Source organism: Coffea arabica, chromosome 1c, assembly GCF_036785885.1.
Source record: "Coffea arabica cultivar ET-39 chromosome 1c, Coffea Arabica ET-39 HiFi, whole genome shotgun sequence".
Lineage (NCBI taxonomy): Eukaryota > Viridiplantae > Streptophyta > Magnoliopsida > Gentianales > Rubiaceae > Coffea > Coffea arabica.
This window is the reverse complement of record NC_092310.1, coordinates 50772949-50792641: the sequence shown is the minus strand read 5'-3', so window position 1 is coordinate 50792641 and position 19693 is coordinate 50772949. Positions and strand designations below refer to the sequence as shown.

Genomic DNA, 19693 nt, shown 5'->3' with positions numbered 1-19693 from the left:
GTAATTTGTTTAACAACAAATGAAATTTAACCTTTTTGCTCCCAAAATATGATTATGTATGGGTTACATGATGGATTCATGGTAACAAGTTGTCAAAACCTAAATTGAAGCTAAATTTTACGGACTTGATTTTATAAAAGATGTAAAGTTATTATTTTAAAAGTGAATGATGGAAAAATTCATTTGATAAAATGTGAAGAATGTTTTGAAAAATTTTTCCTTAAAAGCATGTAGAATGAACAACTTCGAACCAAGTTGATGTGGATCAATTTGACCTATGCCTACGGATCCCTGTTATTCAGGCAATATGGGGATAAGAAATCTGCTTTGCGAAAATATGGACCAAGTTAATGAACTGCAGCCAAAGAGCCAATGTACTGTTTCTGCAGTTTCTAGGTGTTCAATAACAAGAGATTGTTCTCAAAATTGCAATAGATTAGAGGAAAATCGTTCAAAACATGTATCATATTTCATCAAACGAATTTTTTATCCCTCACTTTTAAAATATTAAAATTTTTATTTAACCTTAACTACTAAAACAATACAATGCAATTAACGTTATTTAACGTTGACATAATAAATTGTTTTGCACTTAAATTCTCTATTGTTTTGTACGTTTATTGGATACTAGAATAATATGCATCGGACAAAACAAATTTAAAACAGATGCTTGATAGCCCCAGGAATATGAATATTCATCAGATAATCCTTCCATTGGATGCTTCTTGGGTCGAAGTTAAACATTTCAGCGTCAACTTCTCCTGCCATCACTTGCAACTTCTGAGTATTGGTATCATCAAATCTGTTAAAGGTAATTGTATTGTCAGCATCACTTGTTTATCATTGGAATTAAAAAAAAAAAAAAGATTACCTGGAGGAAAACTCTTCTACTTACATTACTTTTGAGAACACATATCGGCCGTACATTTCTGCCAGACGTGTAACTAAGTTCACCTTTCGCTTGGCTCCGATATATGTGGCTTCAAAATGGTGGCAAGACAAGGTGTTTGCCAGCTTCAATATCTGTAACACAATTGGAAGTTAAAAATTCAGGCAACGGTATGAAACCCGAATGAATCATGGTAGCTTGTCAAAAAGGTTAAATTGAGATGTATTTAAAGTTTAAAAATTCTAATACCATCAACAAGTAATGATACAAAAAAATGATAATTTTCGACTCCAATGCAAGTTGATTCTCCCACAGTCACACATTTCTCCAGGAACGTGAACTTCGGCTCCTAGTATTATTTTTTTTCTTTTACGCAACAGCACATCTTATCTCTAAGAAAAGAAGGAACCTACTCTATCACATGAACTTCGGCTCCTAGTACCAATTGATTTGATTAATGTGACATGCGAATGCCTAATAGTGTGATATGATAAGTCTACTACTGACATTACATGAATTTCGGCTAATGTCACTTCGGCTCCTGGTACTAATTGATTTGATTAATGTGACGTGGGATGTCAGCCCATAAACCCGATTTTGCAGGCTCCTCACTCTTTCCTACTACTATAAATATCTCTCATTCTTCTTTCTGGAGAGGTAACTACAAATATTCTAACCTGCTTCATAATATCTATTGATTTTTTGCCTTTTCTCTGACTTAGGCATCAGAGTTGCATCGGGTATAGCCCCGCTCTGTTTTTCGTGTTGTGTTGCAGGTACTTGCCGAAGCTCCTCGTCGGCAACTTATAACACCTCGTTCACTCGCGACACTTTGGCCTCACTTGCAAATAACTAATCACAATATGTGTAGATTTTCGCTTTGAAACTCTCAATGAAAAAAGAAATAAAGAGTTTCCTATTCCAAAACCAAGAAAAAAAAAAAAGAGGAAAAGTTGTTGCCTTACGTGATAAATAAGCCATGACATAATTAGTAAGCGATTAAAACCTCACCTTCAAGAATGGTAGGTAGCGAGTAGCAATGTATTTGTTGAAGCTGTCCATGCTGCTCAATACTTTACACTTATTCACTCTTACAGGCTTTCCACGATCATTTACCCAAGGATTCTTGATGAAATAAGAGAGAAACATCTCGTGAACATCAGAAAATTTGAGAGGGTTTCTTCGGGAAGAACCGACATGATAGATATGGTGACCATACGATTGATCTGCATGGGCTACAATGGCAACAAGGATACAATTGACCACCATATCGCCTGGTATCTGTGGAAAATTTTGAAGATCATCATGCATGCAATTTAATTAGTAGCATATATCATGCATGCAGGACGGGAAATTTTAAATTTTTGGGATGGGCATCAAATTCTAGAAGTCTTTAAATGGGGAATTTTATATCAGAAAACCATTTTGCAGAGGAATATGTATATTGTTTTTGGAAAACTAGTGAAATAGAAGACCAAAAATTGCTTATTAAGTAATCCGGACATGATTAGCTAGATCAACTTTTGAAAGGTGCAATGCGTCTGGACAAAGACTAAAGCTGGTGGAAAACTAGAAAATTGGAAAGTTTTCATGGTTAATCGTTTCTGCGACAAACTGAAATATAATTCCAAAAAGAAAGTTAAGGCAGCTAGTAGTGTTATTTTTTCCTTTCTTTTTTTTTTTTTGAATTTTAGATGGCTATGCATTGGATCTCAACAATTGTAGTGAAAATTGACTGATGACTTACCAAATCCAGTATCGACTTTGGATCCCCGAGAACAAATTTCAGTTTTCCTTTACCATAAGCAACAAGAAAGCTATCGATAGTTCTATCAAGTGAATTCAGCCGGACATAGTTAGTGAAAGATAAAAAGGAACGTAAAATTAATATATGCATTGATGGATTTTGTCCATGCATGCACAGGCAAAGACACGTACACACACACACCCCTTATATGTACTTATTTTGAAGCAATTTTTTTCTGTTTTGTCTTTTTATCTCGAAAAAAAAAGAAACATAATAAGTCACCACAAAATTTCTCTAGGAAAGGGGATAGTAATTCCAGTTTGATAAATCATTTCCTATAGACAAGTTTGTTGCAGAAAGCCCCTAAATTAGAATACCAATAAAGTACAATAGGTTTAAAGAAAAGGAATAAATCCTTAAATGCCGACAGAAATTAATTCCAAATTTTTAGTAATTAAGTCTAATATCAGTGTAAAGCATGACTATGATGACTATCAGAACGTTGAGGAATCGAGTAAAACAAGTTATGATCGAAATTGATGTGTGGTTTAAAGAAATTGGAATGAAAAACTCTCATGAATCCATATAATTAATTAGCTAGCACCAAGCTAGATGGATAGCGAAGAGTATATTACCTAACCCCTCGAATCCAACCAGGAAAGGGATCCTTGAAAGTACTAGTAACAATTGTTGGTCGTACGATGACCACTTTGAGTTTTTCTTTGAATTGCTCCAAAACCATCTCTCCCATAGCCTTTGTGAAAACGTAGGTGTTTGGCCACCCATGCAACCTTGCCCTGAAGATTTTTCTAATTAAGCCTCATTCTTTGTGAGGAAACAAATGAAACTTTACCCCCTTTTTTTTTTTGGTCATAAGTATCACTCTGTCAGATAAAAGAGTTAAAGACTTCTTCATTTTCCTCAAATCTGACAAAGCACATAAAATAGAAAGATTTTTTCATATAGCGAACTACTTACGGCAAGCTGCGCATTAAAGATATCCCATAAAAGTACACTTTTTTTTTTTTTTTTTTTGACAATGAGGCTTGTAACCGACAGGACACGAGTTTAATTCATCAAGAGGGTAAGTAAAAAAAAAATTAAAAAAACAAATATTGTAAACTTTCATAAAAAGTAAACATTCTCAGTAATGGCTTTCAAACTTCAAAGGAAAAAAACAAAATCCATTGATTTAAACAAAAAAAAAAAAACCATTGAACCAACTAGAACTATCAAAATGAGTGACCTAGGTAACTTTTAGTGGGTCATACTCAGGTAAAGAGTATAATCTGATCAACTCATATGTACATCATTTAATTAATAGGTAAAAATCAGTGAGTCATAAATGAATATGGCCTTAAATGGATGTGAAACACCTAATTATCTATTTATGACCTACTTAAAAGTATATTTTCTTTTTTTCCCACATTTTTTAAGCCAAAAAAAAAAAAAATCATTGATGGCTATGGAGCCAAGTTTTGAGCATTTCATAGATGTGCAAAGCGCATACATATATATATGAGGTGAAGATATCTAAGTTCTCAAGTTATGCAACAAATTTACTAGATGAGTGAAGCCAAAAGAAATATATAGTTTTCCTATTTTAAAAAAATAAAAAACAAAGATTAGGGGAGGGTTGGGTTGGGTTGTGTGGTAAGGTGGAAAATTTTTTTTCAAAAAAATAAAATAAAGTAAAAAACAAATATTAAAATACAATAGCTTCAGTGCAATAAAAGCCCTTGTTTTCTTATTCTAAATTTTTCTCGGACCATATTAATTTATTTGTTTACTTTTTTAACGGTCCATTAGAGACCATATCTAACCTTTGAATCCCCAAATCCTTCATGGCAGATCTTATTGCTTCTGTTCTTGCATTCTCATTCTGAAGTTCCCTTAGTCTTTCATCCACAAATTTCTTCTCTATATTGATATCTAAATAAGAGGAGACTCCACCAAGTGTCTCACGCATGTCAAATGGCTTTTCTGATGCGAGTCCCTCCTCCTCGCTGCATACAAAAGCTACAAATAGATACAGGAAAGTCAAAAGTCTAGAGATGCATGCGAATGTTCTTTGTTAAGAAAAGGAAGATAGCAAAAACGTAATTTAATTTTGACCAAGATAACGTTATAGTTATACATATTGAGGCCAAACAGTTACTTTTCTCCTCCGTTTTCCTTTCTCCCCAAGGAAGATAACCCGTTTGAATTGCATAGTGGAGGGAAATATTGATGTATGCGGTGCTTTAATTGCGTTAATAAGTTAAGTAATAGCTGCTTTCCAAAATACAAAGTTAAACATCTGCTGAATTCTTGTCCAGGGCAATGCATAAAACCTTTCTCACTTCTCAAAGAAATCATGTACATATACAACTGAAGGTGGAATGAGTGTTACATATAAAGTGTCAATATCATGGCCAAGAGTTTATTATTATCATCAAAGATAGGATATGTGAAGAAGTACAATACATTGGATTAAAGTGATGCTAATTATAACCTGTGGATATGTGAAGAAGTACTTTGATGTTCACACAATTCTTGGCGAAATTCAGTATATGCAGAGCGCCAAAAACGTTAATGTCCACGGCAACATCATACCTATATAGAAGTCAAGATTATAGATGTTTTTGCACAATATCAACAAAAAACATAAAGATGTTGGCTTTGTTTGGATTGTGAATTATTTACCAAATTATATCTGCTTACATCATCATTATAATTTCCAACGCACTTTTTTGTCTTCCCAATTATCTTTTTATCTCACATACATCACATCACAAAAAGTGCTACAGTAAAAATATCTCAAATAATTCACAATCCAAAGAAACCGGTTGTTTTATAAGTTTACCTTTCATCAAATCTTGTTGTCGCAGCCGAGTTAATGACTACGTCAATTTCTCTCCACATTTGTTCCCTTAATGGGCTGTTTTGAATCCCCAAATTCTCGCAAGAAATATCACCAGGGACGGCTACCACTCTCTCAGATATTAGGAAACTCAAGCTTGCGCCCCATTTCTCTCTTAGCACTTTGAACAGCTCGGTGTCTATAATCTATCGATGAAAAAGCAAGGTTTTCATGTTTATTCTGCATTTCTTACTTTTTCTAGTAAGAATGACATTTTTTTTTGTAAGATTCTTTGGCCTTCACCAGCTTTTTTACTAATTATGCCATTCTAATATGAATATCTTTTCTCCGTAGCAAGAATGCCCGCTTTCATAAAACGAGTATTTGGGCGGTAATTGAACTCTGATTTCAATCTACATCATACTATAGTTGGGGTGATAAGTTTCATATACCTCTTGGTATAACCTTTGTGAACAGGATTTGGAATTGCTAGGTCGCATTAGCAAAAACAGCTTTTTGACACTTGGTTGGATTCTTAGTATCTTCTCCACGAAAACTGCAAATCATCCCAAAAAAAAAAAAAATAAACAACAACAACAACGTTAAAAGAACTCAAATGTAATCTACTGTCTTTGGTACTTGAAAAGGTAAACGATCTCTAGTTATTTCATGTATACAAATTGCACAATATAAGCCAGGGATGCATAAAGGAAAAGAAAAACAGTGAGAGGAGTACTCTTAGCAAGAAAGCCAGTGGCACCAGTGATGAAAATGGTTTTCCCCTCAAAAAACTGGTGATTTTATCTATTTCCATCTAGAGATGAAGATAAACGGTGTATCCTTCCTTTTCGGATGGTTTTCTTTTATTCAGAAGAATGAGGGAAATGCTTTCTTGCCTGTTTGCATCTTTCATTATTCACCTATATATAAGTAGGGAAAAAGGTTAAGTTAAGTTTAGCTCACTTGTCGACCGACAATGTATATTTAGCTAATACCCGAATTTTTTTAATATCGTCTAATTCGTTTACAATCAATTTCTTACATTTAATTAGTATGCTATCATGAATACATCACATGAGAATACAAGTGGACTTGCAGAGCAAGCCTACATATGTAATTTCTCATCCATAAACAAAAAGTGAGGAAGAACCAAATAGCTTAGGGTCTATTTGATAACATAAAAAAGCGCTGCAACTGAACTTTTTCAGACATTCAGATATTTTGAGTGTTTGATAAATAAAAATTCATATGTTGAACTTGTTAAGCAGTGCTGAACTTGTGTGTATTTTTTTCAGCACAAGAATCCTAGCTGAATGCTTAATTCTGATAAGAATCAATAGAATTACTTCAACTACCTTATCTTATCTACCAAATCTACCATTATTTATTAATTATGTTCAAAATTCTTATCTAATTAAATAATCTGATATTCTCTATTTAACGATTTTCTGTTTCTCTTTTATCCCTTTTTAATGACTTTCACATCTTCTCTATACTCCTCATATAATATATTTCATCTTTTATATTAATTTAATTTAAAAATAAATATTGTCATTTTTATACCTAACAAATTTAAACTAATTAAATCATAAGTTCTATTTCTTTTTTGAATGAAAAAATATAAGGGCAAAATTGTCAAATTAAACTTATTAAGCATTTGGTTATAAATATTTATCAAACAGTATAAATAAGTTTAGCATTAAAATTCAGACATTCATATATTTCTTTTCAGTACTTAGAATTTAGCAAATTAATTGTTTCAGTATTCAGAATTAAGAATTCAGATTCAGTTTTATCAAACGAAACCCTTAAATTAGACAAATTTGATTACGGTACAAAATAATGTATTATTATGATGGTGAATAGGCATGTCAATGGGTCGAGTCTTACCTAAATCCAATTCAGATCCAATATATTTGGGTAGGGTTTGGATTTAATTTCTCAAATCCAAACCCTACCCATACCTAGATCCTATGAGAGAGTCGTGGGTCTGGGTAGGGTCTGATTTTCTAGAATCCATATCCAAATTCAAACCCATACCAGATCTTACCCAGACTCATATATATTTAATTAAATAATATATATTAGAAAATTTATAAAATAATAAAATATCTTATGGCTATTATATCAAATACAGTAAGATTTTATTGAATCAGAATCTACAATTAATGTTAGTGGTTGAATGATTAATGAGACTCGTGCCAAATTGCTTCTAAATGTGGTTAAAACATTAGTGACTACTGATGATTGGATTGAATCAAAGAAAAAATGAGTAAGTGTTTATAAATCTTCTTATGCTATTATTTATTTGCCATCGGTCCTTAATCAAATGATTTTTATCTCATTCACTATTTTAGTATTGGATTGCGAGACATCTGCCATCATTGAGGTTTAAATAAGCAAAAGAGGTACAAAATTACATTTTTTTTAATGAAACTAAATATTTATATATGTTATGGTTGTTTTCTTTTTTAAAAACTAATCCTAGTTGTCATTGCAATTGGTACAATTTTTTCAAGAAAGGGAGAAAAGGTAAAGGCAAATAAATGAAATATTGATGTGGATACAGTTGAATCTTTAAAAATAGAGTTATTATCACTTTATCCCCTTAACGTTTGGTGCTACTATCAATTTCTCCCTTAACGTTATCTTTTAGTCACTTTACTAACGGTCAAACTTAACGGAGTTTATTAATCAAAATGAAAAGACATTTTTAATCCTTAAAATTATTATCACTTACCCCGATAAAATATAGTTTTATTATCAATTTATCCCCTAGAGTTATTTTTTAGGCAATTTATCATACCATTAAACCAACTTAACAAGTTAAAAAACTTTAGAAGAAAATACCTCCCTCTTTGCATAGTAAAAATAATAAAAAATTTAAAGTGACTCTTCTCCTTTTTAGTATCAAGGAAAAAATTCAAAGTATTAATTTCTTTCTTCTTGGCAATTTTATTAATATTGAAAAACATAGAAAGATGGAGAGAGGGAGAGGGAGCTCAATTCTTTTTTTTTAAATTACAATTAAAAAAGAATTAAATACTTTTATTATTTTAAAATTATTTCACTTTTTTGTTTACTACCAAATTTCAATTCTAATCTCGAGAACCTTAAAGTAATACGATCATGTTAGACTTTTCTTTATTTTATTTTTATTGCAAAATCTAACTTTTCGTCTCCTTCTTTCCTTTCTCTTTTTCTTTTCCTAGTATTAATAAATGTGAAAAAAAGAAATTTGAGGAAACCCTTTATTTTTATGTTTTTCGATCTTTTAAAGTAAAAAAAAAAGAAGAATAACCATTACAACTTTTTATTTTTAATTATATATAAAAAGGGTAAATATATTTAAAAGTTTTTGACCATACTAGTTAGATTAATGATGAGGTAAAACGTCTAGAAAATGATGTTAGGAACTAAAGTAATTGTATCACTATAATCTAAATGAATAAAATGATAATAACAATGTAGTAATGCTATAAAATAAAAGGGTATTTTTGTCCAAAATTTCTTCACATGTTGAGTTGAATTATTTATAGGGATAAAGTGACTAAAAGATAATGTTAGGTGGTAAATTGATAGTAGTGATATAGTTTAAGGGGGTAAAGTGATCATAACCCTTAGAAATATATAAAAGTATTCAATAATAATTCTTTCTCTGAGTTCAAAATATTGCATTCAATTTGTTGAATGTTAATTTTATTATTTGAAAACAAAAATTGGATGATATTTCTATTATTTATGAACTCTATATATTTTTAATATATTTTTACTTTAGTATTTTCAAAAAATATCCATGAATGCCCATTGGATAACTAGATCCATAAGAGTCTAAATATGGATTTACTTTTTCAAACCCAAAAGGGTTTGGATTTGGCTCTGGATCTAATTAAATTAAATGGATTTGGATCTGGATCAAATGGATCCAATCCAGACTCTACTCATTGACATACCTAATGGTGAACAATGAAGTTGGGTCAATATTTTTAAACTCAGCTTTTGATTCGATTCAACTATTTAAACATTTGAATGAAAGAATTGACTCTTCTATTTATTTTAGAATTAAAAAATGAAATTATAGAAAAATAATAATTTAATGGCAAACTCTGTCAATAACCCGAGTTTTCCAATTTTGACTTGTTTAACCGATTTTAATTTATTTTATCTCCTTTCAACTAGACTGGTCCCACATTTGCTCATATTTCAATCGGTTGAATCGACCTGTGCAGTCCAATTTGTCAAAAACTAAGTACGGTCGAGATACTTAAGATTTGTGAGTCCAAAGTAGGAAATGGGGCAGGGACGGTCATCAAAAGAACCGTCCCTGGGCAGTTCACGGTCAAGATTTGGCCAAAAAAATTTTTACAGTCCAAATTTCATCTTATAGCTCGATTTTAACAATATGCGTGGAATCCACAAAATTTTGTTTTAAAATTACACGTTGTTAAAAGTAAGTTACATCATGTGTAAACAAAGTTACGCGCTATGCAAAATACACATAATTTCTAGCAACCGTTCCTGCCCGTCGTCCGTCCAAAGTACCGGTAAGGTAGATGAAATCGTATTCTTAATCTTAATCCTCTTCAATCATAGATAAAGTTGAAATCTACATGATAGTACATACAAAAAAAAATGTAAATCAATTCCATTTTATAGTATACAAAAAAGATGAAGGTAAAACACAATTTAGTAATTTTGAGGGAAAAGTCTCATTGCCTCTTGAACTTTTAGTTGCATAAAATTTTAGTCCTTCAGCAATTATGAAGAAACTTTGATCCCTGATACCGAGAATGCAAATTATTGATCTTTTTCTCAATTTCAACTGAGTAATGGAGTACTGCATCACATGCAATGCACGAGGGAATAACAAGATTTCCTATCTTCAATCCCAGTTGCAGAGGCAGAGGAGGAAGAAAGTTATCTTGTAACATGGAACAATAACCTTTTCAAATCCAACACAAGATTGGGTGCCAAAGTCCCTGCCTTGGGCTCATAAAAAAAAAAAGTCAGTTCTCGTGGTCAGGCAATGAAGCTTCTATGTTTCATGGGGCCTGATGTGCTATAGGTGGATAGAGATTAACGGCAAGAAGCATCCTCATCAAAGTGGACAAAAGCTCGCAGAGACAACATTGGCACAAATTCATAGGAATCTGCATAAGAAGTTTATCAAAAGTAGAGGATTTTCTTCTTCGGGCCACCAATCTTTTCTCCGATGTGCATCGTTACAATTCCAACAAGTGTAGATGAATGAAGCGCTTGTTTATTCCCTCTAATGCCAGTAGAAAGTTCTTGGATCCTGATATAGAATTGTTGATTCTTTCGTTAGTCTTAAAAGAATTATGAACACTAACCCTAGTCCCTTCCAGTCGAAACCTTGAGTAGCTGCTCACTTGTGCAAGTACGCACTCATTTGCTGTGCTGATGGGATATCATGCGCCGCGTTTTAAATGTTGTTGGACCCCTTGGACCATTTCTGCATGCCTTTTCTTTCCACATTTCCCTCTTGTGGCCTATTACGTTGTACCCTTATCGTGCTGCTCTTGGCAACGTATGCTGGAGCTGGATTTTGTGTCTCCAGGCCTGCTATCAGTCCTTTTCCACCCCTCACTTCCTTCTTTCCTTCTCCGGTCCTCCTCTTCCCCTAAGCTAGATTTCTTTTCGCTCCTTCAATCAAAGTTACAATGATGGTTTAGATGTGGTTTGTACGGCGATAAAGCTCCATCGACCTCTCACTGATCTAGTCCACAACTTCCTGAAAGCGGATTTTTTTTTTCCTTCCTGTATCACTCATTTTTCAAACTTGTGTCAATTTTTGATTGATTCAATTTTGTTTGAACTTTTTCTCTTTTTCTCATCACAATTATAAACAACCATTTCTGCGATTGACAAGAAAGATAGGATTGTCCGAATAAAGTTCTTGAATCCAATTTGTAAATTGGTATGTCCCTCCTTGACCAAGCCTATTTATCGTTTGACACGAAGTTGGTGGGAGACTAAATAAAGCTTATGCTTTGCAAGGCTAATTAATTGTGGATAAGTTTTCTGCCAATTTTTATCCTAGGAAATGCTGATTGGAAATACTTCCAATTTTCAGTGATGCAAAGTTGGTGGTTTTTTTTTTTTTTTTAATAACGTAAGTGGAACGGCTTCAACCAAGAATCATGTACTTAAATTAAACATGACAATTTACCGTGTTTTTGTCTTGGGTGAAAAAATGTTGCCTGGTTCATCACCTTGTGACTTTTAAGTGAATTGTAAACGAGCCACGTTGAGCACTCTAGGTCCCTACATTTGGCAAAACACAAAGCTCTATATTAATTAGCAGAACGATGTATACCAACCGATAATGTACTAACATCAATTAAAATCACCAAGTAATTCGGTGAGCTACTCTATTAAATAAGGAATGACCTACTACTATTATCTATATTATCTATATTTGACATTGTCTTTGTATTCCACATCGACACTTTATAAAGAAACTAGTGAGACGGCCTGCGCGTTGCGCAGGTGGGCTAATATTTCCCGTATTAACTGTTTTTTATTGTGTGAGTTTATTAGTATATATCTATGTTATTATCTAATTCATGTAGATCATTAGAGAATTATCGTTTTTATTAAAGGTTGACAATTATGAAATATATAGAATACATGAGAACAATAATATATAGAATGCATGAGGGCGCTTATATAGAATGCATGAGCGTAAACTAAAAAATTGTATAAGGTTATTTTGCATTTGAGTTAAGATAATTAAAAAATTATAAAGTGAATCATTCCCAAAAAAGTATTAATCATTGTTGACATAACAAAGAGAGAACTGGCAAGTCAATTAAGCACTTAAACCATAGAACTTGGCATTGTTAAAATTAATCACCACATGTCATAGTAATAAAACCCATTTTTAAAGTTACTAAAGCCAACAATGGTTTATTAATTGTCTCCTCAATAATTGTGCATTTACAAAACACTTAAAAATTTTATTTCATGTCAAGCCAACAATAATTTATTAATTGTTTCCTCAATAATTGTGCATTTACAGAACATTTAACAATTTTATTTCATGTTACAGTAATAAAGGCCATTTTTAAAGTCACTAAAGCTAGCAATAATTTATCAATTCTTTCCTAGGTAATTTTGCATTTACAGGACACTTTAAAAGCAAATAATTAACCACAAAAAACCAACTTTCAAAAGTTTCACTTTTTACACCACCAATTACCAATTTGATCAATATGTCCTGTAAATGCACCAAAACTATACCTGCTTTAAACAAACAGAATAGACAATTTGACGAAAACAGCCTCGACATACAATAACAATTGCAGGATAACCACTTGACAAAAAAACATTACTCATAGGGCAATTCTCCCTTTTATATTGTTAGATAATTGCAGGATAATCACTTGACCAAAAATACCATTCATAGGGCAACTCTCCCTTTTGTATTATAAATATAATTATATATATATATATATATTTTAAATTTAGAGTACTTTAGTTTTTTAATGTAAGAAACAATCTAATTAATGTTACATGTTTGACTAAAATAATAAAAAAAATAGCACACCATATTGCTTTTCAGTTTAGAGTCATTAGGAAAAATGAATGTGTTAAAAAAATTTATAATAATGATATATATTAAATACGAATATGTTAGTAAAATAAGAAATTAATTCTTTTAAAAAGGAAATAAGTTAACAATCTAACTCACATACAAGGCGGAAATAACTTTATGTTTATAGAATGGAAAAATAACACTAAAGATAAGGGCATCAAAAATTTTGTAATAATTATATACATTTAATATGGATATATAGACTAATATTTTTTTTATAATTGTGCGTCTTAAATAGTAGAAGGATTATAAACCATTTTTAGTTCCAAATCTTGACACGTTAGCCAATTTTCGTTACCTATGATGACAATGATGGACTTCTATTTTTTTCAGTTCAATTTTTGGGAATCATGCAATTAGAAGCTTCTTGTCAACATGGTAGACAACTACTCCACCCAATACAATGAGTAATAAATTGCATAGAAAGAGAGGCACACACAGAGCTTTTATTTACCGTCTCACAAAGTAAACCACCAACGGGAAATAATCAAAACAGTCAATTGATAAAAATAGCCTCCACATCCAACAATAATTGCAGCATAGTCGCTTGACCAAAAAGCACTATTCATAACCCAACTCTCCCCTTTTATATTGTTATATATTATTTTTTATAAAGAGAAAATAAGCTCATAAATTAGCACACACATATAAATAGAATGAAAACTATAATAATAAAAATAAGGGCACTAAAAATTTTCTAATAAAGAAAATAAAGAAAAGATTAAAAGAAAGAATCCGTGTATGCTTAATCTAGTTGAAGAAGATAAAAGACCGAAGCAACTCGATGCCTTGTTTGGATAGAATATTAATTGAAATATTATTTGGAATAATTACTGTAGCACTTTTTGTGATGTGATATATGTGAGATAAAAAGGTAATTGGAAATATAAAAAGGTAGGTTGGAAAATATATTTATGATGCAAGCTAAATATTATTTAAAATATTTGTGCTATTCTGTTTAGGAGTTTCAAGTAGGAACAGGTGTGACTTAGGAGGAAAAGTAGGAGCTTCGTGCGGCTCACTTGGAAAAACCAAACACACGCCTGAAGCACAAATACAAAGCCAACAAAGTTGTCCATAATTACCGAATAACCGCTTGACCAAAGATCAATTTCCAACAGAGCCATTGCCATCCAATTCCAAAAGACCAAAATGCCCCTCGAAGTCACAAAAATAACGGCATAACCGCTTGACCAAAATGGCACTATTCATTTGCCAACTCTCTCTTTTATTAAATAAGATATTGTCTTTTGGTGATTATAAATATAATAGATTTAAATGAATTTAAATATGCTAAAAACACCAATCCAACTGTCGTTTGCACTGGTCCAAAAGAGTTTTAGGAGGCCTATGTTTTAGTCTAAGAGATTTTAGTCAGACATCAAACCAATAGACCATTAAGTATTTTATACTATTTAAACTCTTTTGTGTTTTCAATCTTAGATGTGTTTTAGATCTTGAAATTATTTCATAAATTTTGTAGTCTCTCTTTTGTACTCTACTTATGTTATAGTAAATTTGTTACCCTTTCGTTCAAGAATGTAGGTCAATTGGACTGAAACATGTAAAATTTTTGTGTTTCTTTGTTTGATTTATTTTCTTTGTTATTGTTTTATTGAATTGTCTAGAACCCTATTATTCTTGTTAGTCAATTTTCTAGGATCAGACCTAACAAATTGGTATCAGAGTTTCAAGTTTTGAACTTCAGGTTTTGGGTCAGGTTTTGAATTCTTAATGATAATAACAAACTATCAATATCAATTCTAGAACGTTGATTTAGCGCTATAGAGAGAAGAAAAATTTTCTGTTGGAGTTAGGAGTTTAGTTGAGTTTTGAAGAAGAATTATTTGACTTGTTGGAACTTATTAAGGGTTTTGGGAAGAAGATGAAACAAGATAACTATATCGTATTTTTTATCCCATTAGAATATGTTGAATCTTTTATGAGTTTTGGCCTATTAGTAGCCATTGAACCTTTTGCATCATTGTTGGTTGGTGGGTTGTTGGGGTCTGTTGGGACTTTTGTGATTCATTGGGATCCATTGAAATTTTCATGGAGAAAGTGAAACTTATTTGCTATTTGTTTGCTATTTATGGATACATGCCAAAATGGAGATTTGTTGAATTTTGATAGGTTGCAATTTTATCATTAATTTTATAATTTTTTTCTCTTTTATTTTACCAAACATTGCGTTAAATGGTGAATTCTATTTATTTTTTATAATTATTATTGTTTACAGGGAATTGGATAAAAAGAAATTAAAAGGCATGATTTCTTCACTAAACTTGCTGTTCGGCGTGCTTGTGGCAAAGTTAAAACTCTGCATGTCCTGGGAAGTTCGGAGTTGGCTCGTGAGTTCCAACTGAGAGTTGAAATCACAAGAGTTGCATTTTGCATCAGATGGATAATATCTCATTTCTACTCGGATGCCAGTTTATTTTACAAAAACCTTTCTTTTCTTGTTCAGATAGGATTTGGTTTGTTGAGATAATTTGACTTTAGTTAGTAATAGTAGTTTAGTAAAAAGCACTCTTATCATTTTCTTATCTCTTCATGTTTGGAGGGGGAATGTTACTAGTCAATTAGGTAGTTTTCTTTCTTTTCGACTGACGAGTCTAGCTAGTTGTAATTAGATTTTTTTTATCTTTTCTTGTTCGGTTGTAGGAGAGAAGAAGACATCTTTTCTTTTCTTTTTTAACTTTTCATCAGATATTTCATCTCAATTTTAAAAGAATGTTTTCAGCAATTGATTCTACAATTTTGCGAGGGATTTCTTCAACGGAAATGAACTAAATTTCTATTTCTAGTCAAGAAATAACGGAGAACTTGGTTTATCTGAAATTGTGAGATCGAATTGATTTTATTTATTCTTTTAATTTTCTGGTATTTGTATATTCTCTATTTTACTTTTTTATGATTGTTGTGTTATTCGAATATCCAGGATCCGAAATTTAGATTAATTCAACAACCTAAAATCAATTAAGACAATTGAATCCTTAATTGTTTGATTATTCTAAATTAGTGGTAACTAGTATAATTAGATTTATGTCAGGCGAATATATGAACTAATTTAAAATAACTCTCCTAACATGTTATTTGATTAGAATAGAATTTCTCTAACTCTTAAGGCAATTAAAAAATTGAACTCTATGGTCGTACCTAAAATTATTTCTTAATTAGGGTAATGGTTATCGGTCGTATCTTGATCACCAATACAATAAGGAAAAGTTGACTGTCATTGTGTGTTTGGCAGTTATAACTTGTTTGTTAGTTAATAAGTGAAATTACTATTGAATCAATGATCAATTAAGTGAACCATTTTCGAAATTATTTCTTGGCTAGAGTTATTTATTATTGATTCCATTTTAATAACTTGTCATTTAGTTTTTATTCGCTTATTTTAGTTTATTCGATAGTTTGATTATTTTAATTTTTATAAAAATCCTCCAAATACTCTGAACTTTCAAAGAGATGGATTTTTTTCTGTTCTTGAAGATTTGACCCTACTTACTATATATACAAAAATTATTTTTTTCGAGTAGGTATTTATTATTGTACAAATTCGATAGCTGTCAATTTGTTGCGCCAGTACCGAGGACTGGTATTAGTTAATTTGTCTCTTTTTGAATTCATTTTATTTTTAATTTTCTGGTACTTTTCTAGTTTATGCATCTTTCTTCTCGTATAGAGGAATTAATTTTTGATAATAAAGTAGAGAAGACTGCATGTAGAGTGAGGAAGGAGACCGAACAACATAGAGAAGAGTAGAAAAATATTTTCTGCATCCAGCATCCTGGGGAGTCTCTCTATGATTATTGGGAGAAAATCAAGAAACTATGTACTAGATGCCCTCAACACTAGATAAATGAATAATTACTGATTCAGTATTTCTACAAGGGTTTATTCTTTAGAGATATGAGTATAATTGATGCTACAAGTGGAAGAGCATTAGTAAACAAAACTCCGAGAGAGACATGGGAGTTGATTGAAGGGATGACCGAAAACTCATAACAATTTGGTACACGAAAAGATGTTCCAACACGTAGAGTGGATGAGATAGAAACTTCATCTATTCAACAGCAATTGTTTGAATTAATCTCTTTTGTTAGGCAATTGACTGTAGGAAAATCACCACAAATCAAGACGTGTGGGATTTATACCAGTGTAGGGCACTCCATAAATATGTGCACAATGCTTCAAGAGAAAAATGTTGAACAGGTAAATATGGTTGGTCATGTGCCCGCGCCAAGAAAGTAATATAATCCATACTCCAACACCTATAACCCAAGTTGGAAGGATCATCCAAACCCTAACTATGGAGAAATCAGACAAAAGAATTTCATACTGAGTAGACAGCAAGGGTATCAGTAGCAATACCAATTCCACCCACAACCCTCCTCTTTCAATTCAAGTCCGTCTTTAGAAGACATGATGAAAATATTAACTGCTAACACTTTACAGTATTAGCAAAAATGGACTCTGACATGCAGGATATACGGAATCAAATTAGTCAGATGGCAATATCAATCAACCATTTGAAATCCTAAATTTAAGAACAATTGTCATCTCAACCGAAAGTGAACCCTAAGAATATAAGTGTTATGACTTTAAGAAGTGGGAAGGAAGTTGAGGGACCCGGACTCATGACTCCAATAGATAAGAATAAGGAGCGAATCAAAAAAAATTTTGAGAAGGAAGGCATAGGGAGCGTGAAACCAGATGTAATCCTTGATTTTATAATTAAAGTTAGAACTAACCCATTTCTAACAGGTTGGAGAAATTGAAGAAGCCAAATAAGGAAAAAAGGATTCTAGAGATTTTTCGTAAGGTGGAGATCAATATTTTCTTGTTGGATACAATCAAACAAGTATCAAGGTATGCAAAGTTCTTGAAGGATTTATACATCAATAGAAGGGTGATAAGAGAATTTTTGTGGGGGAGAACGTGTTGGTAGTTCTACAAGAAAGCTCCCATCTAAATGTTGGGATCCGGATATGTTTACTATCTCTTGCAAAATAGGAATCACCATGATTTGAAATGTCATGCAAGATTTAAGAGCATTGATTAATATAATGCTAAAGTAGATTTGCACTTCTTTGAATCTAGGACCGTTAAAAGAAATTGAAATTATAATTCAATTAGCCAATAGAACTAATGCATATCCTGATGGGCTAATTAAACATATTTTAGTCAAGGTTACTGAATTAACATTTTCAACTAATTTTTATGTCATAGATATGAAAAATGATCATTTTCCAGACCCATGCCCTCTGCTATTAGGTAGATCATTTTTTAATACGGTTCGAACAAAAATTGATGTCAATAAGGATAGTTTATCTATGAAATTTCACGAAAAAATTCTTCGCTTTAATATATTTGAGGCCATGAAGTATCGTTCTAGTTTTAACTCTATTTATGCTATAAGTGTCATTAATGCTATTGTACAGAATGTTTTCAAAATTGATGGCAGGGATAAATTAGAGGTTATTTTAACCAAACATCTTGAGTTGGACACAACTCATGATATGGAGTTAAGTGATGATCTCAAGCTCATGGTTGGAGTACTATCATTTTTAGCAACTACGACAATAAGGTATGAACTTGCGCCCATTTTTATGCCAAAATCTCATCAAAAGTTATTACCATCTCTTGTGCAGGTACCTATTGTAGAGTTGAAATCCTTATCAGACCACTTGAAGTATGCGTATCTAGATAACAAAGAGACTCTTCCTGTGATCATCTCTTCAAAATTAGCACCAACCCAAGAAACCAAGTTAATTCAGATTCTTAGTGAGCGCAAATAGGTGACACATTGTACAATAACTGATATCAAAGGAATCAGCCTTTCTGTGCATATGCATAAAATTAAATTCGAAAAATGTACCAAACCCATAAAACAAGTTTAAAGGAGGTTGAACTCCTTGATAATGGAGGTAGTATAAAAGAAGATACTTAAATTGTTAGATGTGTGGATTATATATGCAATATCAGATAACCCTTAGGTTAGTCCAGTGTCAGTAATTTCAAAGAAAGCGGGAGTAACGGTAGAAACTAACCAAGAAGAAGAGCTAGTTCCAATCCAAAAATTTGTCGAATAGCGCCAATACATCGACTATCGGAAACTAAATGCTGTCACAAAAAATGATCATTTCTCTCTCATTTTTATTAATCAAATGATTGAAAGCTTAATGTGTCTAGTTTACTATTATTTTTTGAATGATTTTTTAGGTTACTTTTAGATTGCAATTACACTAGAAGATCAGAAGAAAACCACCTTCACATGTCTGTTTAAAACTTTTACTTACAAAAGAATGTCTTTCGGATTATGTAATGCCCCTGTTATTTTTCAGAGGTGCATGGTAAGAATTTTTTTGAAATATGTGGAGAAAATTATAGTGGTATTCATGGATGATTTCAGCGTATATGGGGATAGTTTTGATGATTATCTTGATAATTTGAAATTAATTTTGAAAATGTATAGAAACTAATTTAATGATTAATTGAAAAAAATATCATTTTATAATTGATTACGAGATAGTTCTAGATCATGTAGTGTTATTCAAAAGTATCGAAATTGATAAATCCAAGATAGATATT

General features: G+C 31.8%; 1 protein-coding gene across 1 annotated transcript; it reads right to left on the bottom strand.

The window, feature by feature from the left end:
* Positions 1 to 657: 657 nt before the first annotated feature.
* On the bottom strand, positions 658 to 14223 carry LOC113742007 (alcohol-forming fatty acyl-CoA reductase-like). Its single transcript, XM_072047224.1, has 11 exons — positions 14119 to 14223; positions 6215 to 6269; positions 5931 to 6034; positions 5482 to 5684; positions 5131 to 5231; positions 4460 to 4655; positions 3272 to 3433; positions 2637 to 2718; positions 1901 to 2170; positions 896 to 1023; positions 658 to 802 (listed from the first exon to the last, which is right to left on the bottom strand). The coding sequence occupies exons 1-11, from the start codon at positions 14221 to 14223 to the stop codon at positions 658 to 660; spliced, it is 1551 nt and encodes a 516-aa protein (XP_071903325.1).
* Between the last annotated feature and the right edge of the window lie 5470 nt (positions 14224 to 19693).

Bases quoted from the DNA above. Each gene is read 5' to 3' on its own strand.
- LOC113742007 (XM_072047224.1), bottom strand. From the start codon at position 14,223: ATGGCTCTGTTGGAAATTGATCTTTGGTCAAGCGGTTATTCGGTAATT. The intron at 5,232-5,481 runs GTAAACTTATAA...ACTTCTATATAG, and splicing joins ACAACAAGATTTGATGAAAG to GTATGATGTTGCCGTGGACA. The intron at 4,656-5,130 runs GTTATAATTAGC...ATCTATTTGTAG, and splicing joins ACTTCTTCACATATCCACAG to CTTTTGTATGCAGCGAGGAG.